Source organism: Pseudomyrmex gracilis, unplaced genomic scaffold, assembly GCF_002006095.1.
Source record: "Pseudomyrmex gracilis isolate BER0280 unplaced genomic scaffold, ASM200609v1 scaffold_1450, whole genome shotgun sequence".
Lineage (NCBI taxonomy): Eukaryota > Metazoa > Arthropoda > Insecta > Hymenoptera > Formicidae > Pseudomyrmex > Pseudomyrmex gracilis.
The window spans coordinates 17,131-34,547 of NW_018022034.1; the positions used below are offsets into that span (position 1 = coordinate 17,131).

Genomic DNA, 17,417 nt, shown 5'->3' on the forward strand with positions numbered 1-17,417 from the left:
AACACATGTTTTACGTGATGACAAATTAGATCTCGAACAATTTTGTAATATACCACGGTATATAAATATCAGTTGTAATGCGTTAAACTATATCTTTCATTATTAACATATATATTATTATTGTCAACAGATATAATTGATAAAGGCAAAAAAAATATAGCCGAAACGTCTTGACACAATTTAGTTTATATTTATTTCTTGCACAACATCTTGCACGGGCTCTTCATAGTCATTCAATTCAAATTTAATTTTGGAATTTCCAAAGAGAGCCGGAAGTGACACCTCTACATTTCACTGTTTTTTTTTTTTTTTTAGAAGTTTTAAATTACTTTTATTCTGACAGAACGTATTTATCTGCGGCTGTATTTTATTACCCTGTGTTCTTGACTGGTCAATTTTGATCTTTAATGTTTAGTCTAATTGTAAGCATTAATAATTTAATATTAAACAATAAAAACTAATCGATTATTATCGATATTTTTCAGATATAATTGATTTTAAAAAATCGTTATTTTTTTAATTAATTATTTGAATGTCGATACTTTTTTTTAACATTGCCCATCCCTACTACGTACACCTGCGACACTGTGTAACACAATGTCTATTAGTGTGAGAAAGAGCATATCAGTATGTCTCACTCACACTAGTGGACACTGTGTTGCACAGTGTCGCCTGTGTACGTAGCTGAAAAGCTCTTATACCATATATATATGTTGTCGCTAACCTAAGTCAAACTTGCTTTATTTATAATCATCCCTGGGCATTTTCCCGTATTTAGCACTTTAGATCGCGTCTTGAGGTGCGTTCTTATTTCGCGGCGGGGTGCGACTTCACTTTATTGCGACCTGGCGTACCACTCGGTGATCTATGACCTCTGCATGCTCTTGCTTGTGTATCATGGCTACTTTCCCTGTTCTATACGCGCTTTATCGAATGCTTTACGCGGGAATCGGAGAAACTGACTAAACTTTCGGCCATTTATAGTATTTGGTCATTGTAGTGTTGAAGTCGGCGTGTGTCCGCTCAATTTCTTAATTAATTTTGTTTATTTGTTATTATTGTGATGACTTTGAATAAGCTTTCTTACTAATTTTATTTAATCTTTTTCAAAATTTGTCAACCGTATTATTTCGCTACTTCTTTTAATTCTCTCTCTCTCTCTCTTTCGGCCCAACTCTATTAATTTTAATTTTTCTTAGTTGTTTGTTAATCTTATTACGGCTTTTTCCTACTCCCTGCTATTTGGTAAATAATTTTTATATTTCTTTTTGCTCATTACCCGCTTTGTTAAATATTACTTTTAATAAATTGTTATCTTTGCATTTATTTAGATGTGTTTTATGTCGGCTCGTATAACCGGAGAACATCTATACGGATGGTCTACTTTACACCCTGCCCCTCTCCGTTAGGGCCGAGCTAGCCGGCCCATCGCGTTGACCAACACAGTTTTGATACGGAAACGCACCTGGCGTCCGAAATAAAGACATAAGCCTCTTACACAATAGAAGAAATAGCGATAGCGATAGAAAATAACACCAGTTTTAAAGAGTTTATATTTATAATTAACGGTAGGGACAGCGAAATCTAACATACAAAAATACACATGTATCAATGCAGATCAGAAAACGGAATAAGAAATAGCAATAAATTTTCCGACGAGTTCGAATTCTGTGTCTATTGCTTATCGCTATCACTATTCCCTCGCATTGTGCAAGAGGCTATAGGATTAATTAAGTTAACATAGTGGCTTACTCATTTCCCGATTCTCCTTGTTTCTCTTCTGGTAACAATCCCGCAACCTCGCGCGAACTTCGCTCGTTGTCCGAACCGATCGCTCGGGCGGAGCGGCGTGCGATATCGCTCGGAAGAAGCAAAAATTGTTAGTAGATAGAAAATATATTTAACTAAATGTAATTACATAAAAGTTGGAAAACGTTTTGATCTATTGAGCTTTTATTAGTCGCAGAAGTAAATTAAAAACCAACGAGTGAAAAAAATATTTTACAAATTGATAGGAAGTGAGTGTAGTATAACAAAAATTTGTATATAAGACGTGTTCTAATATTAGAATCATCAATGTTCATTGCCCTTATCCACCCGTATGAAAATTATTTTAGGATGTTCACAAAAGTAAGTATTACAAGATTTATATAAATAATTATCAAGCATTTTTTTGTCCATATTCGAAAAAAAGAGTTTTTTGACAAAACACTGTAATGTAAGAATTATGTTGTTTCTAACTTCGGCTTTCATATCGTTGTTATATTTCTTTATGTTGAGCTCGGTGTCTTTGATAAATTTAAGGATCAGTTTGTTTTTCTTCAAATTCATAGGAAGATAATGGTTTTCACCCAATTGTAATAAGTTGAAGACGTAATTCGGAATATTTTATTTGAAATATTTAGAAACCATTTGCTGTTGGTAGCGATTAACGGGTTGACAGGAACAAATGTTTCTCGCGGCGTTTTCTGTAAAAGAAAAGAGAGGGCAAGACAGAGACAGAAATATATAAATACTTCTATTTTCTTTAACACACTAAATATGTATAAATCAAGAACATTTAAGTAAACAATTTGATTATTACTTGATTTGTAGCAATGCACAAAAAGTGTGCACAAATTAAGTATATTGTATTTTAATCAACAAAATGGTATATTTATACTAAGAGTAAGAACATTAATTACGTTACCGTCGATTTGTTTCAATTATTTCATACTGTCGAATTGACAGCAAATGTAATTACATAGATTACATGNCATTCAATTACATATCAAAAAGACTATTTTTATATGTAATTATAATAAAGATTTTTGTGTTTGAGATAAGTAAATATATACAACAAAAGTGTCCAAATAAAGTGGTTTTAATAAATCAAATATCTAGACTATTAAAACTAGTTTAATAATATTGATGTTGTGTCAACAAAATATATTTTAATCAGACCGATGCTGTTGATTCAACATCTTTTTTTTTCCGTGCACGTATAATGAATTCTGCTGGGTTGTCACTCCTTGACGGTTGATACCGTGTGTCCGTGTCCATGTTTTCTTCTTAATGGCGTAATGGCTTGTTACTACATGTCTTTAATGACAGAAATTTTGTAAAATGATGCTAACGCGAATATTTCTACAATCGGCAAGAAAAACACATAACTGTAATACCTCATAATTACGACATTTCAATTTTGGGGCGCGTATTTTTTTTTCTCAAAGATTTTAGAAATATTTCCATTAACAATATACAGGGAATTTCTGTCATTACAGACAACAAATAAGCGCAAAGATAACTAATCGTTAAGTATCCAAAAACCATGACAATCTAAAAATAAAACATAAAAAATGTTTTATCAAAACCTTTTAGAGATATTTTAAGTATTTCTATATTCTTACAAAAGGTGCAACGTCAAAGTGTAAAGAAGCCTCGCTGTTTAGGCGAACTGTATGTATGATGAAAGGATGTAGAAGGTAAGCACAATATGTGAGTTTGCTCAAAGGAATCCAAACTCTGAACGATAACAACTTATTAACAATACCTGTAATAAATAAACAGATGAATGAGTAGTTATTTTGCTTAGCTATTTAGTATACACAAACACACACAGATATTGTTTAGTTATAATTAAGCTAAAAGATGTTGTTGATCTTAGTTTATAATTTATGCTGAATAACAAACATATGTAAAAACTATATATTATCAAATAAAAACCAACCTCCGTTTTTGGTAAGACACGCTATTAAAATCCAAGCTACTCCTATGGCCCACACTGTTCTACTAAATGCCACATATGTAGCACTAGACAAAATAGATATATATCGCTTATAAAGGCCAAATAAAACCAGTATGTTGCAAGTAATTGCTACGCCCCAATATAAAATTACTGTTTTCTGAAATTTGCATTAGATTATAAAGAAATAAATATATACATATAGTAACAACTTTAAAAATAAAATACATAAAATACGATAAACATATAAAAATAAAATAAAAAGAATATTGATGTATATACACTGGTTTGCTTTTTATAACATTCAATTAAATATAGATAACAAATAATTTAACAAAAAATATTTTTCTTAGACAAAAATTATAATATAAAAATAGTTTTTAATAATTTTAATTTAATAAAAACAAATTCACAATAATTAAAAGATTTTGATTAAAGGTATTTATTAGTGATCTAAACTTTCATGCATTTAATTTTAATCTTTAGAAGACCGCAATGGTCACTATAGTGGCCAAAAATATCTAACTATTTAATGTGCATATAAAAATATATAATAAGTATATATGCATATACAGTATCCGTAAAATTTTGACACAGCCAAAGTATAGAAATAGATTAAGTCAAACTGAATAGAAAAGTTATTTGCCATTTTGCAAAATTTGCAATAATTAATGAAATACAAAGTAATAAATATGTGCCAATGAGCGCGTGAGAAGCGATGGTCCTGACTCTGTAGGCGTGTGTAATTGTCAGCTGATCGCGGAGAGCAGTAGCTTCTTATCCCTCGAGCGCTGCTCGCTCTTTTGCGTACTGCCGAATATCGACTGACCGCGAAATCAGCCGAGTCACGCCGCGCTCGTTTGTTCACTCTGCCCAGTGCACGGCAGGGATGCCAGATTCCGGCCGCTTGGTAGCACGCGGTAGCATGGAGGGGATGCGCACACAGCTTCATGTCACGGCTCGAAGCTGTGTGCGCATCCCCTCCATGCTACCGCGTGCTACCAAGCGGCCGGAATCTGGCATCCCTGGTGCACGGTGTAAGATAGTAAGGTGGTCTCTATCCCCACTCCTGTGATTTTAAGTAGGAACTTCAAATATCGTCTGATAGGTGTTCTAGTGAAACACGCGTATTATCGGTGAGATTATATGTATGTAGTAGTACTCACTATTTACACACCGTGGTGATATGTATTACTACTACATGTAAAGATACGTTCTGTTTCATATATGTGTGAATGATCTGTAGTTTACGTAATGCATATAGATAAATGCGCGCATATACATGAAACTGAACGCAGTTAAGATGATTACTACAATACATAAATAGGTATCACACTCAGTGTTAAAAAACATGAAAAAATCAGTTTGCAGACGTTTAGAATAAAAACACGATAATAATTGTTAGAAGTAAAAAACTATTTCTTTAATAATTAATTTGATGTAGTATACTATACAAAGTTATACTATTTTTGCACTTTTTTTATGTATTATACAATTTTGCCCTCTTCTTTTTTTACATACTAATTTATTTATCTTTTCTATTTTTAATCTTTGCATATTGACGCATTCTAACCGTAATATAATAAGGTATAAGAAGAAACTCATACGCCAATTATGTCTCGTGTCTCTTTTTAAACTGTTTTGTAAATGTAAATTAGTCTAAGGCATCAAAAATATTGTCTATAAACTTCTTCATAAACTTTTGTGTTCGGTTGCAGTTACAACGCGATTATACACGTGGAAAACGCGTAACAAAACAAGTAACAAGTATAACTATGTACGTCTTACTGCGGTACGCGTGTCTTACTAGCCCTTCTATTGGAAGATTGTCGAAGTTCCTACTTATCGTCACAGCAATTTTGTAGTGAGGATATATAAGTCGGACCACTTTACTATCTTACACCGTGGCCCAGTGATGAAAGATCTGGCAGGCTAGCACCAAGAGCACCGAGGTGGTGGGGGCACGCACACAAGCAAGAACCACCGTCCGTGTGCGTGACGTAACGCTCCGCTGTTCGGCTCGTGGAAGAGTGCGGACATACTATGTTCCGTCTCCTTTTCACCAAGCTTGCTATGCGAGCAAGCACTGCGGGTAGAAAGCAACGTTTCACGTTGCGCGCTTGCAGCGTATTACAGCGCAAAATGCATTTCCAAGACTGTAAGTCTTGGAAAAAGTACATAATATTATTGATAAGGATGAGCTAAACATCTCAAGATGCATTCATATTATTATATTTACATTAATTCTTAATATAAGTGAACTGTGATAATTTGAAAGTTTTTAAAATATTGAAAAACATGTAATATATAAATAAACTATATTATTAATATTAATAATTTTTTTATATTTTTAATTTGTAAATCACGAAAAAAATCTACATTTTACAGATGCATAATCCTAAAGTATTTAATTCATATAACATATCATATAAATATAATATATTAATTTATTGAATTTTGTATAATATAAATTAAATTTTTTGAGATTATATATGTCTGATGAATGTAGATTCTTGTCATAATTTACATAACAAAAATATATAAAAAAAGAACTTATAACTTTCGATATTTAAAACACTTTTGAATTCTTTTAGTTAGCTCATATGTAATAATAATTAATGTAATTTTAAAAAAAATATAACGCATCTTGAAATGTTTTACTATCATCTATAATATTACAAACTTTTTCCAAGACTAAATTTCGGAAAAAAATATTAATATATAAATATTGTACGTCTTTTAAATACAAATTGTGCGTAAAGAGTGACTTTGTAAAAGAAGCTTTTCTATTACTCTATCAAAAAATAGAGAACTCTATCAAATAGAGAAGCTTCTTTTACAAAATCACTTTTTACGCACAATTTTTATTTAAAAAACGTACAATATTTATATATTAATATTTTTTTCCAAAATTTACAGTCTTGGAAAAATTAATATTATTGATGATAGTAAAACATTTCAAGATGCGTTATATTTTTTTAAAAATTACATTAATTATTATTACATATGAACTAACTGAAAGAATTCAAAAGTGTTTTGAATATTGAAAGTTATTAGTGTTCTTTTTTTATATATTTTTGTTATGTAAATTATGACAAGAATCTACATTCATCAGACATATAATCTCAAAAAATTTAATTTATATTATACGAAATTCAATAAATTAATATATTATATTTATATGTTATGTTATATGAATTAAATACTTTAGGATTATGCATCTGTAAAATGTAGATTTTTTTCGTGATTTACGAATTAAAAATATAAAAAAATTATTAATATTAATAATATAGTTTATTTATATATTACATGTTTTTCAATATTCTAAAAACTTTCAAATTATCACAGTTTACTTATATTAAGAATTAATGTAAATATAATAATATGAATGTATTTTGAGATGTTTAGTTCATCCTTATCAATAATATTATGTACTTTTTCCAAGACTTACAGTCTTGGAAATGCATTTTGCGCTGTAATACGCTGCAAGCGCGCAACGTGAAACGTTGCTTTCTACCCGCAGTGCTTGCTCGCATAGCAAGCTTGGTGAAAAGGAGACGGAACATAGTATGTCCGCACTCTTCCACGAGCCGAACAGCGGAGCGTTACGTCACGCACACGGACGGTGGTTCTTGCTTGTGTGCGTGCCCCCACCACCTCGGTGCTCTTGGTGCTAGCCTGCCAGATCTTTCATCACTGACTCTGTCTCTCGTTGCTCTGACAGTCACACACTTACGCCTACAGAGTCAGGACTATTGCTTCTCACGCCCTCATTGACACACATTTATGACTTTGTATTTTATTAACTATTATTGCGAATTTTGCACAGTGGCAAATAACTTTTCTATTTAGTTTAACTAATTCTATCTCTATACTTTGGCTGTGTCAAAATTTTATGGACACCCTGTATATTAATGTATCTGTTGTTGTGAAGCATGTATCTATATGTGTACTTGATAAAAGTTGACGATGTCATTTGTGTTTATTACATCAAATTAGACGTCAAACTTGGTATGTACATATGTTCTACTTGTAATACTGCATCATGTGCGTAACACCTTGTTTTGAAAATTTTTATATAAAAGAAACATAACTATAAATTCCTATGCACAAAATATAAATTTAGTTATAATTTTATTTTTCCATTCTAAAACAATAAATAGCAAAATAAAAAAATGCAAAAATAAACTATAAAAAAATTAAAACTTACAAAAATAACAAAACAAAAAAAGAGCTACATAACTTGTTACATACATGTCGTTAGTTCTGAAGGAAAGTTAACGCTGAAAGAAAGTTTCACGTATAAATGTAATTGCTGTTACTTATTCAGACTCATTTAGGTTGAAAAACACTGTTCTTATGTAAAATTTTGATAATCTGACATTAGAATCGTAATTAGCAATATCAAAGACCTTTAAAACCACTAAAATTCAAATTTTGAAAACTTTCAACATTGGCCATACCGTTAAGGACCGCTCGGGCCACTATAACGGTCAGCAACAAACTCGGAAACTTTGCGTTACATATAAGTTCTATATATGCATACATTTTTTGTTAAAAAAAGTCAATATTTTAAAAGGAAAATGCCGGCCCTCTAAAGGTTAACCACTTGCGGTGCACAGAAATTCTCGGTTGCGCGTGCCAGAACAATCGAGCGGGAATCACTTCGCGGCGCGTTCAGGCAGCGTTCAGCGGGTGGGTTCAAGAAGAGAATATAGAGAGGCAGAAGGATAAAATTACATCTGTATCAATACTAAATTTATTTATTAATAATCTTGCAGGGTGTGATACNTTTCAAAACAACTTGGAATGTGTAACGCTACAAGACATGTTTTACACTCCCATGTAGTTTCACTCCGTTTTTTATATTTAGCGCATACTACGCACCTCCGTTGTGGATTTTTTTTGGCGTTTGTAGGTAGTATATTTCTTGGGAAATGTCCCCATTGCTTTGCTTGTAAGCGACTCGGAGCATTTCCAGTAGACATCCTTCTACGTCTTTGGTAATCAGGAAGACATACTGTTTCTAAAATCTGTTCGGCTACATCGATTCGAAACTTCGAAAAAGAATACTTTTTACATTTTGGTATTTCCATTTTTTTGCAATATAAAATATATGAATTGAGCAGTGCCATATCTGCTATGTAAAAAAATATTTTTTTATAACTTTTAACGTATTTTCTCATTAATTTAAAAGATGATAAATAACTATCTTGCAGATCGACTCCGCCCATACCGTCATTGTATTCTAAAACGATGTTAGGCTTTGTTGTAAGGCTATTATTATTTTTCCACCTCTTTTTTTCCACTTCGACCATCTCAATTTTTGTATGTTTCGTGGACATTACATATATGTCTTTTTTGTCTTTCCATTTTGCAACCAAAATTCCATTACAGGAGCGCGATATCACGTCAGAACGTTTTAGTTTTGCAGCTGCGAGTTCTTTAGGCATATTCTTCCTATTGCATCTCACCGTTCCTATGGCATTAATTTTTCTAGACTGTAACTTTTGAAATAGGCTTGGCGAAGAATACCAATTGTCCAAAAATAGAGTATGCCCGTAACCAGTTAGTACTGTGGACATAAGCATTGTGACGCTTTCAGAGACACCTGCATTCGCATTTTTGTCTAAATCTTGACCCGTGTAGATTTTGAATTTGATGCAATAACCCGACTTGGATTCACATAACTTATAAAATTTCACTCCAAAACGTGCTCTTTTGGACGGATTATANTGTTTGTACGAGATCCGACCCGTGTATTTCATTAGCGACTCATCTAACGAAATGTATTCCGCGGGAGTGTAAATATTTTGAAATTTCTCATTAAAATAATNGATTACACTCCGCACTTTACATAAACGATCGTCATTATTGTTTACAACTTCGTTATCAGTAAAGTGCAAAAAGCGTGAAATTTGTGCAAATCTCCAATAGGGCATTGTTTTTCGAAATATTGGTGTCTCGATTACGCTTCTTNTAGACCAATATGACTGCACAGTAGATTTTTTGACTTGAGACATCAAAATGCACAAAGCAAAATACGCATGTACTTCATCTATATTGGTGTCCNACCAAATGTCTTCAAAATTTCGTGATTTGCGGTTTTCATTTTGGAGTGTTTGACTGGCGTAACGATTCGTTTCTGTCACAATAATTTTCCAAAAGTCTTCTGCTAATACTTCTCTTGTCATTTCCAAAGCTGTGACATTTTGCCTAACAAGAATATGTATTCTAGATATTCTTGAATATTCCCATACTTGCGTTATATTTTCCGCGTCTTTCCAAATCCATTCCTGGGATGAAACATTCCTTTCTCTATTCTCATTCTGAACATCTTCCTCGTCGTCCGATAGAATTCTACGCCGATTCCGACTTGGAAAAACAATTTGTTCTAAATCACTGTCAGACTCTACATTGTCTTGTCTTCTCCGTTTATTTATAGAAATAACATCACTGGCTTCGCTATCACTTTCCATTTTATAGTCTGTAGTCAATACTGATAACTTTACACGATGAAGAGCAAGCAGAAACTGTGCCTCGGTAAAGAATTTTATTGAACAGTAGACATGCCACGCACGTCATTTATCTTTCTGTAATAATCGCCCAACGACGTGCGTAACACGTCGCTGGCGTTCCGGTAACAAAAGCATGTTGACGTGCGTGGCACGTCTTTGCACCGCAAGTGGTTAAAGTCTTTATCGATATTTGTATTAACAGAATACATGCTTTTAATTTTGTAATCAAACTTATACAAAATGTACACGATATAATATCTTTTTTTCTCACCTTTTTTAAGATTAAATTATTCTTTAACCGTATTGCCAGAAATCCTGTATAAATTCCAATAATATACGGGCCGATTCTGACCCATGATGGAAAGTATATGATGTTCAGCTGTCTCGAAAATTCATCTAGTCTAGAATAATCAAAAAAATCACAGTCACATCCAATAATATATATTTAATGTTATTACTTACGTTGGAATATATTCATAAATATATGAAATGTAACCGGAAAGTAAGATCGATCCAATTAAAAGTGCACCCAGTATAATAATAGTCCAATACATATATCTAAAATTTATAACTTTTATATGTATTCAAATATACTTATATGAAATAAAGATAATTCTATAATAATTTTAAATCAATAACTNATCATCATTTTATAGTTATTTGAATGTACATGAAATGAGGATAACTGTGCAATAATTTCGAATCAATAGGTAATCATCAACTTACACGGTCGACAAAATCAATAAAGCTACGCCAATTATGTAGAATTGCATATCACTCGCCAGATACCAGCTCCAAGTCATACACTGTAACAAAATGTACATAAAGAAATTTTGATTTCCNATTGTGCAATATTAATTAATAAATAATTAGCTATTTAAAGATGTATCAGGCTGATACTCAGTATCAGGCTGCTCTTGGAACCTTGATGAAGTAAGCTGAAATAATCACGAAACGTCGGTATAAAACTGACACTAACGCGGTTCAAACCCGAGAAACATTTTTGAATGTTAATACAACTTACAACGAAAGCATCAAATATCAAATATAGCTAATATACAGAGAGTTACATGCGTTTCCATGCGGTTTCCATACCATTGTATTTATATCATTGTAGTTATTTATGTATAGGATATTCGACCACCAGAATTTGTGACAAACTTTGTGTGGCTGTTCATATGTAGAAAATATAGACATCGTATTATAATAAGAGAAAGTTAGGTTTAATATTATTATCACAATTATATAAGCCGGTGTTAGCCTGAAAATAAGATTTTAGTAAAATTATGAAAGACATACGATTATACAATTTATTGACTCATGAATGAAGTTTGTAACTATTATAAAAAGTTGTATTCTTTTGTATTAAAAAATATTTTAGATCAGTGTGTTTTGCTCATTATCTATACAGGGTGTCTAACAACGAACGACTAAGCCGACGTGTGTAGGTANATCAAGTAAATCGGAACAGAAAAGTTATTTATTATTTTACAAAATTTGTAATAGTTAGTGAGATATGAATTAATAAATGTAAACCAAATGTGAACGTGCGGGGGGCAATGATCAGACTCTATAGGCGTGCACAATTATCAGCTCTACTTCTCGCTCGCCACTTGTTGCGTATCGCCGAATAGCGACCGATCGCAAGAAGCTGAGTTGAACCGCGTTTGTTTGTTTATTCTGCCTCTCGTTGCTAAGACATTGCATAAGAGAAGCCATTTTTCTTTTCAGCTGATAATCGTGAACACTTACAGAGTCTGATCATTGCCCCCCGCGCACTCACATTTATTAATTTATATCTCAATAACTATTGCAAATTTTGCAAAATGGTAAAAAAACTTTTCTGTTCAAATTTATGCAAACTACCTATACACATTGGATCGGTCGTTGGTTGTTATCCTGTATATTACTTTACTATATTTTATTCTCTTGTGGTTTGTCTATTATGAGATAATAATGGAACGCACCGAATATATCTTTTTAGTGTATAGATAACCAATTCTTGTAGCTTTGTCTTGTAATTACTTTTCTGGTTATTTGCATGTCTCTTTAAATACCAATAAGCCAGTAAAAATCCACTTAAGAAATAAAAAGTATCGACAGCTAGAGTCGCATTGGTTATTATTTGTTGAAAAAATCCATCAGAAAATCTCAATACCCGTGGTTTATTATCTGTATACACAACATGATTTTTTTGTTAAGTTTGAAAAATAAGAGAATATAATATTTTATAAATGTTTCTTTTGACTTACCGATATAGTCGCGTACAAACACAATGTTATGCAACATGATTATCCAATTCATTGACCAAAATTTTAACCCATGTATAACCGGTATTGTGTTCGAATTCACTTTTGTGTTAAATATCACTTTTGTATTTTTGATAACAGAAAAACACATAATAATTTTTTTAATTGTGCTTTCCGGATGTAAAGTAGAAGGTGCCATTTCTTTATTTTCTTTCCGTACATTTTGCATATCTACGTATAATTCAAAATAGTTACTACTTATACGATATGTTTATTGTGACATGACTTATACGATATGTTTATTGTGATATACAGAGTGTCCGATAATTACTTGAACGTCTCTTGTAGACAGGTAAAAGAAAGTAAAACTGAGTCAAAAAGTTTTATACCATTTTGCTAGATTCGCAATAGTTATCGAGATTTTAATTAACAAAGATTCACGAATAAGCATGCATCGGGCTGTCTTATGTGTAAGACAGCTCGGCGCGTTTCGCGCGCTCACGGTGTTACCCCGTAGCAACGTATGAGAGAAGCTAATATAACAGCATATACTATAACATATACATAACAAAAGGTAACTGCGCGGAGCGCGCTTATGCGCGTAAGACCGATGCTTGCTTATTTGCAAAATCTTTGTAATTAATTAAGATCTCGGTAACTATTGCAAATCTAGAAAATTGTTATAAGACATTTCGACTCAGTTTTATTCCTTCTACTTGCCTACGAGAGATGTTAAAGTAATTGTCGGACACTCTGTATAACCCATGAGAGATTATACGGCAATTATGAGACACCCTGTATAGAGAGAGAAAATTTAAATCTGCATATACCATCATAAAACTTAACTAAATCGGCAAGTTATGAGTTAAAAAAACTTATATAAAAAGTTTTGCTTTATAACATACTTACTAAAGATATTTTTATTCTGGCTAATAAAGTAGTTTTTATGCACAAATATATCATAGATTGTCCCAATCATTATTACAGAAAAAATAAGCACCAAAACACTAAAAACATAAAATTTATATGCATACGTCCGTTTTTTTCCAAATATTTAAATATATTTAAATTTTGATATATAATATACAATGTATTGTTATCTGTTGTTTTGATATATTCTTCAAAGTACCATATAATAAATATTGCATTAGTAGATGGCCATTGATCATTTTGAAAATCTTTAACTTCGATCAATTTAAAATTCGTGGAAGAGAGACTACCAATTTGAAGAACTTTATCGCGAAATATTTTTTCCAGAATGAAAGAAATATCAGTTATATTACACGACGCTGGTAAACACATCCCAAGCGTAATTTGATTTTAAACCAAAAAAATATTTGCATAATATATATATATATTTTCTTCTATACTTATATGCATTCTTATATGATATAAATAACCTACTTCATACATTGATGATATTTCAATATGATATTGAAGAGTACTATTGTGTGTAACATAAGCAACAAAATAATTGACTAGAAAAGGCGGAAACTCTTTTTCCGGATCACGATACAATGAATTGTTCAATAATCTTTTCTCGGAGATTGTTAAAGGTGCTTTATTCATTGTATCCAAACACTGACTACGGGAACCCAACCAAAAATTATTTCCATAAAGAAAACCTGATGTAGGATTTCCGCTCGAATCTAAAACTTGATAACAAAAACAAAATAGAAAAGAAAGTATTATTTAAAGTTTTTTATTATATACAGATTTATGTAAAGAATATTTTGAAAAGAAAGTGAGAACATAAGACACATGCATATAAAAAACATATCTGACACTAGGTAGTAAAAAATACTCCGCCACAGACTAATATTATTAAGAGGAATAAAAATTATTACTTACTCTTTAAACTCCACAGAATGCGGTGGTCGACGGCGTTTTGAAAATCTTGTAAATCTTTTCTGCATGACGTCAACTTCAATAAATTGGCTCTTTCGGCAATAGCATAAACGGGAAAAATATAACTAATATTATTAGATATAGAAAATGGTCGAGAAGCACACAGTATCACGCTAAAATTTATGCAGGTACAAATAATAACTGCAAGCTGCCACTGCGATAATATAAAGCAGCTAGTAAATTTTCGCACCATCTGCAAATTATAAACAACAATTTTGATGAGAAAGTAAAAAAACGCTAAGTAATATTGTAACTTGAATTGCTATTTCTCTCAATCAAATAAAACATTACCTACCGTTATAGAAAAAGTGATAGAGACGAACCGTCAACAAATAACCTTGAGCGATTACTTCTGCATAAAAAACAATTTTAATAATTTGACGTATGAGTTTCTTGACCTTTTTTTTGAAAAATCTGAAATATCAACATTTTGTAAGTAACAATATATTTTAATCACAATTAGCTAGCTCATATTTTCAATATTTGATTTAATTTACTGAATCACATTACTATAGTTTTAAAACAGCAGTGGTTAACATGAATAATGTACCGTGTTTGTGTGTGTGTGTGTGTGTGACAGAAAGAAAGAGAGAATGTGCGAGAGAGAGAGAGAGAAAGAAAGAGAGAGGGAGAGAAAGAGAACATAAAGGTGTAATTTTTGTAAAATTGATTGAGACCAAAAAAAAGATTGATTCAGCAAATCGTCATTTCCTACGTATAATCCCGTAACTTCAAAACGCAAATTTTAGAGAAGAGCAGTTTAAAAGTTTAAAGATTTATATAGTTTCCCTAGTTAAGGAATCTTTTGGTTTTAAATTTTTACTGTACATATGAATTTTTTTTTTTAATATTTGGTGACCAAAATAAGAACATGACTTTCTAAGTATCACTATGCAATAAACTGAAAATTTATGATGTCACACTTATGTAATTATACATAGGGAGTGACAAAATGGTAATGAAGCTGAAGGTATTTTGGAGAGCCGGGGTGTCATTCCCCTGAACCGTCGAAATGCAGGGTTGCGCGACCAATTTTAAAAACACTACATTTACAGATTTCTAAACACCTAAAATTGTTTAAGAATAAAGAATGAAGGTCAAGTCAAGCTCAAATAAATGTAATATATTTGTATTATGTCAACAATTCAAAACGTAAGATAATACATAAGCAAAACAATTCAAATTCTCACAGGAGTCATCTCCAGTCGCGATAAGATAAAATGTATAAAAAGCTGTCAAAATAACAAGAGATTTAACAATTAATATAAAAGTATTCGGATATTAAATAAAGATATATTGTTCCGGACGTAAATCCAGCGGAGCGCATTCATATCTCGTGTAAAAATTGTTGAGAGGTCAAAATTGAACAGTAGCTAAATTCATGTAGACCAGAGTAAATAAATCAGATCCTACATAATTAAGATACAAAATACACACAACGGATTTTGTGGATGCTTGAACATCCTGCTGGACGTTTTAATTAGAACTATTTTTCTTGGAAACAGTACTGAGAACAATAAAGCGTCTCCGGAGTAAGCATCCGTAGCTTTCTGATTAAAACTATGCGCTATTCTTAGTGTGCGTCTTGCATTTGCAAGATCAGCCGCAACTTCCATATGCAACTCTATATAAAACTTCTCGCGACTTCTAGCGTCGTTGACGCTTCCGCTGCAACCGTCTGGCACGCGTTGCGGTTTTCCTTATAATAAATATATATATTGTCATGCGTCTAACAGTCTTTTATTATTTGCAAATACTACATATATTGTTGGTATTTATTTTGTAAACATATTGCGATCGTCGCGCCTCTCCCTCTTCTTTGATCACCACCACGCGGCAATCGCGGCGACTAATCGATCGACGATTCAACGACCATTTAAAACGATTGTGGGATCGCAGCGACAAGCGTAGCGCGCGTTTCAAACGGCAACAACACGCGTTTCGTTAAACAACCGTTTCCGATACGGGTGTCAAACGTCGGAAAACGAACGCGACGATCAAACGGGGAGAAAAAAACGCGCAAAGTGTGTCTTGAATCTCTCTGACTCTTATATTTACAATCTTTTACAAATATTAAAATTATAATAAAAACAAAAAATGTATAATGGCCATTTGAAGCAAAAAACACTGGTGATAATGTGTGTATGATAGAGACGTTACTTTATTCAACCAGGTAACATAGAACGTTTTTGGCCTTAGATTAGGCCTTTATCAATATATATCTACAAAAAACAGATGAAAGATCTTATGTAAAACGCTTGATATCAGAAACTCTATACATAAGAAGCCAGAGCCATGGACTTAACCTACATAGCGACACTGAAAATCATGATAGATCATACTTACCATTTGTTGTTAATACACATTAATAGTCGCTTGAGCGTTGATAACGGCTTTGACTTATATTTAAACCGTTGTACACTGCTGTCGGTTCTCAGTTACTTTGATATTTTTAATTTGTAATCATGTGACTCGATAAAGTTTTCAATTCAAGAACATCATTTTTATATGCGTAATCATGTGAAAAATTCCATCTACCTTGTTTGTAAGTTGTTAATTTATAATTTTTGCAAGTCTACCATCAACTTGTTTTTTAGTAGATATATATTGAAAAAGCCCTAATCTAAGGCCAAAAACGTTCTATGTTACCTGCTTGAATAAAGTAACGTCTCTATCATACACACATTATTACTAGTGTTTTTTGCTTCAAATGACCATTATACATTTATTGTTTTTATTATAAGATTTTGAAGCTTGCTACGATCTTCTTCTATTAAAGTTATATATTTTAAAAAATTTATTTTGTATACAATAAAATAATTACATAAATTTTATTCAGTGTGTATTATTCTTATATCATAAACATAATCTAATTTAATCTCCCTCAATCGCTCGTGAAATAATCAAATAAATCAAAAGGCCGATACGAGCAGTAAAATACAGATTGGTCGTGTATAAAAAGTTGTCTTTCTTCAATAAATAGACGTTTTGGTCACACAAGTTTGGACCTTCTTCAAT

The 17,417-nt window shown here is 32.0% G+C and overlaps 1 protein-coding gene across 1 annotated transcript; it reads right to left on the minus strand.

The window, feature by feature from the left end:
• Positions 1 to 3,286: 3,286 nt before the first annotated feature.
• Positions 3,287 to 11,413, minus strand: LOC109862178 (nose resistant to fluoxetine protein 6-like). The gene is made up of 6 exons (XM_020442137.1): positions 11,338 to 11,413; positions 10,969 to 11,048; positions 10,705 to 10,800; positions 10,514 to 10,643; positions 3,710 to 3,884; positions 3,287 to 3,318 (listed from the first exon to the last, which is right to left on the minus strand). The coding sequence occupies exons 1-6, from the start codon at positions 11,338 to 11,340 to the stop codon at positions 3,287 to 3,289; spliced, it is 516 nt and encodes a 171-aa protein (XP_020297726.1). The 5' UTR covers positions 11,341 to 11,413.
• Positions 11,414 to 17,417: the final 6,004 nt, after the last annotated feature.

Bases quoted from the DNA above. Each gene is read 5' to 3' on its own strand.
- LOC109862178 (XM_020442137.1), bottom strand. The intron at 10,644-10,704 runs GTAAGTAATAAC...TGATTATTCTAG, and splicing joins ATTTATGAATATATTCCAAC to ACTAGATGAATTTTCGAGAC. The intron at 3,885-10,513 runs GTGAGAAAAAAA...TGCAAATTTCAG, and splicing joins ATAATTTAATCTTAAAAAAG to AAAACAGTAATTTTATATTG.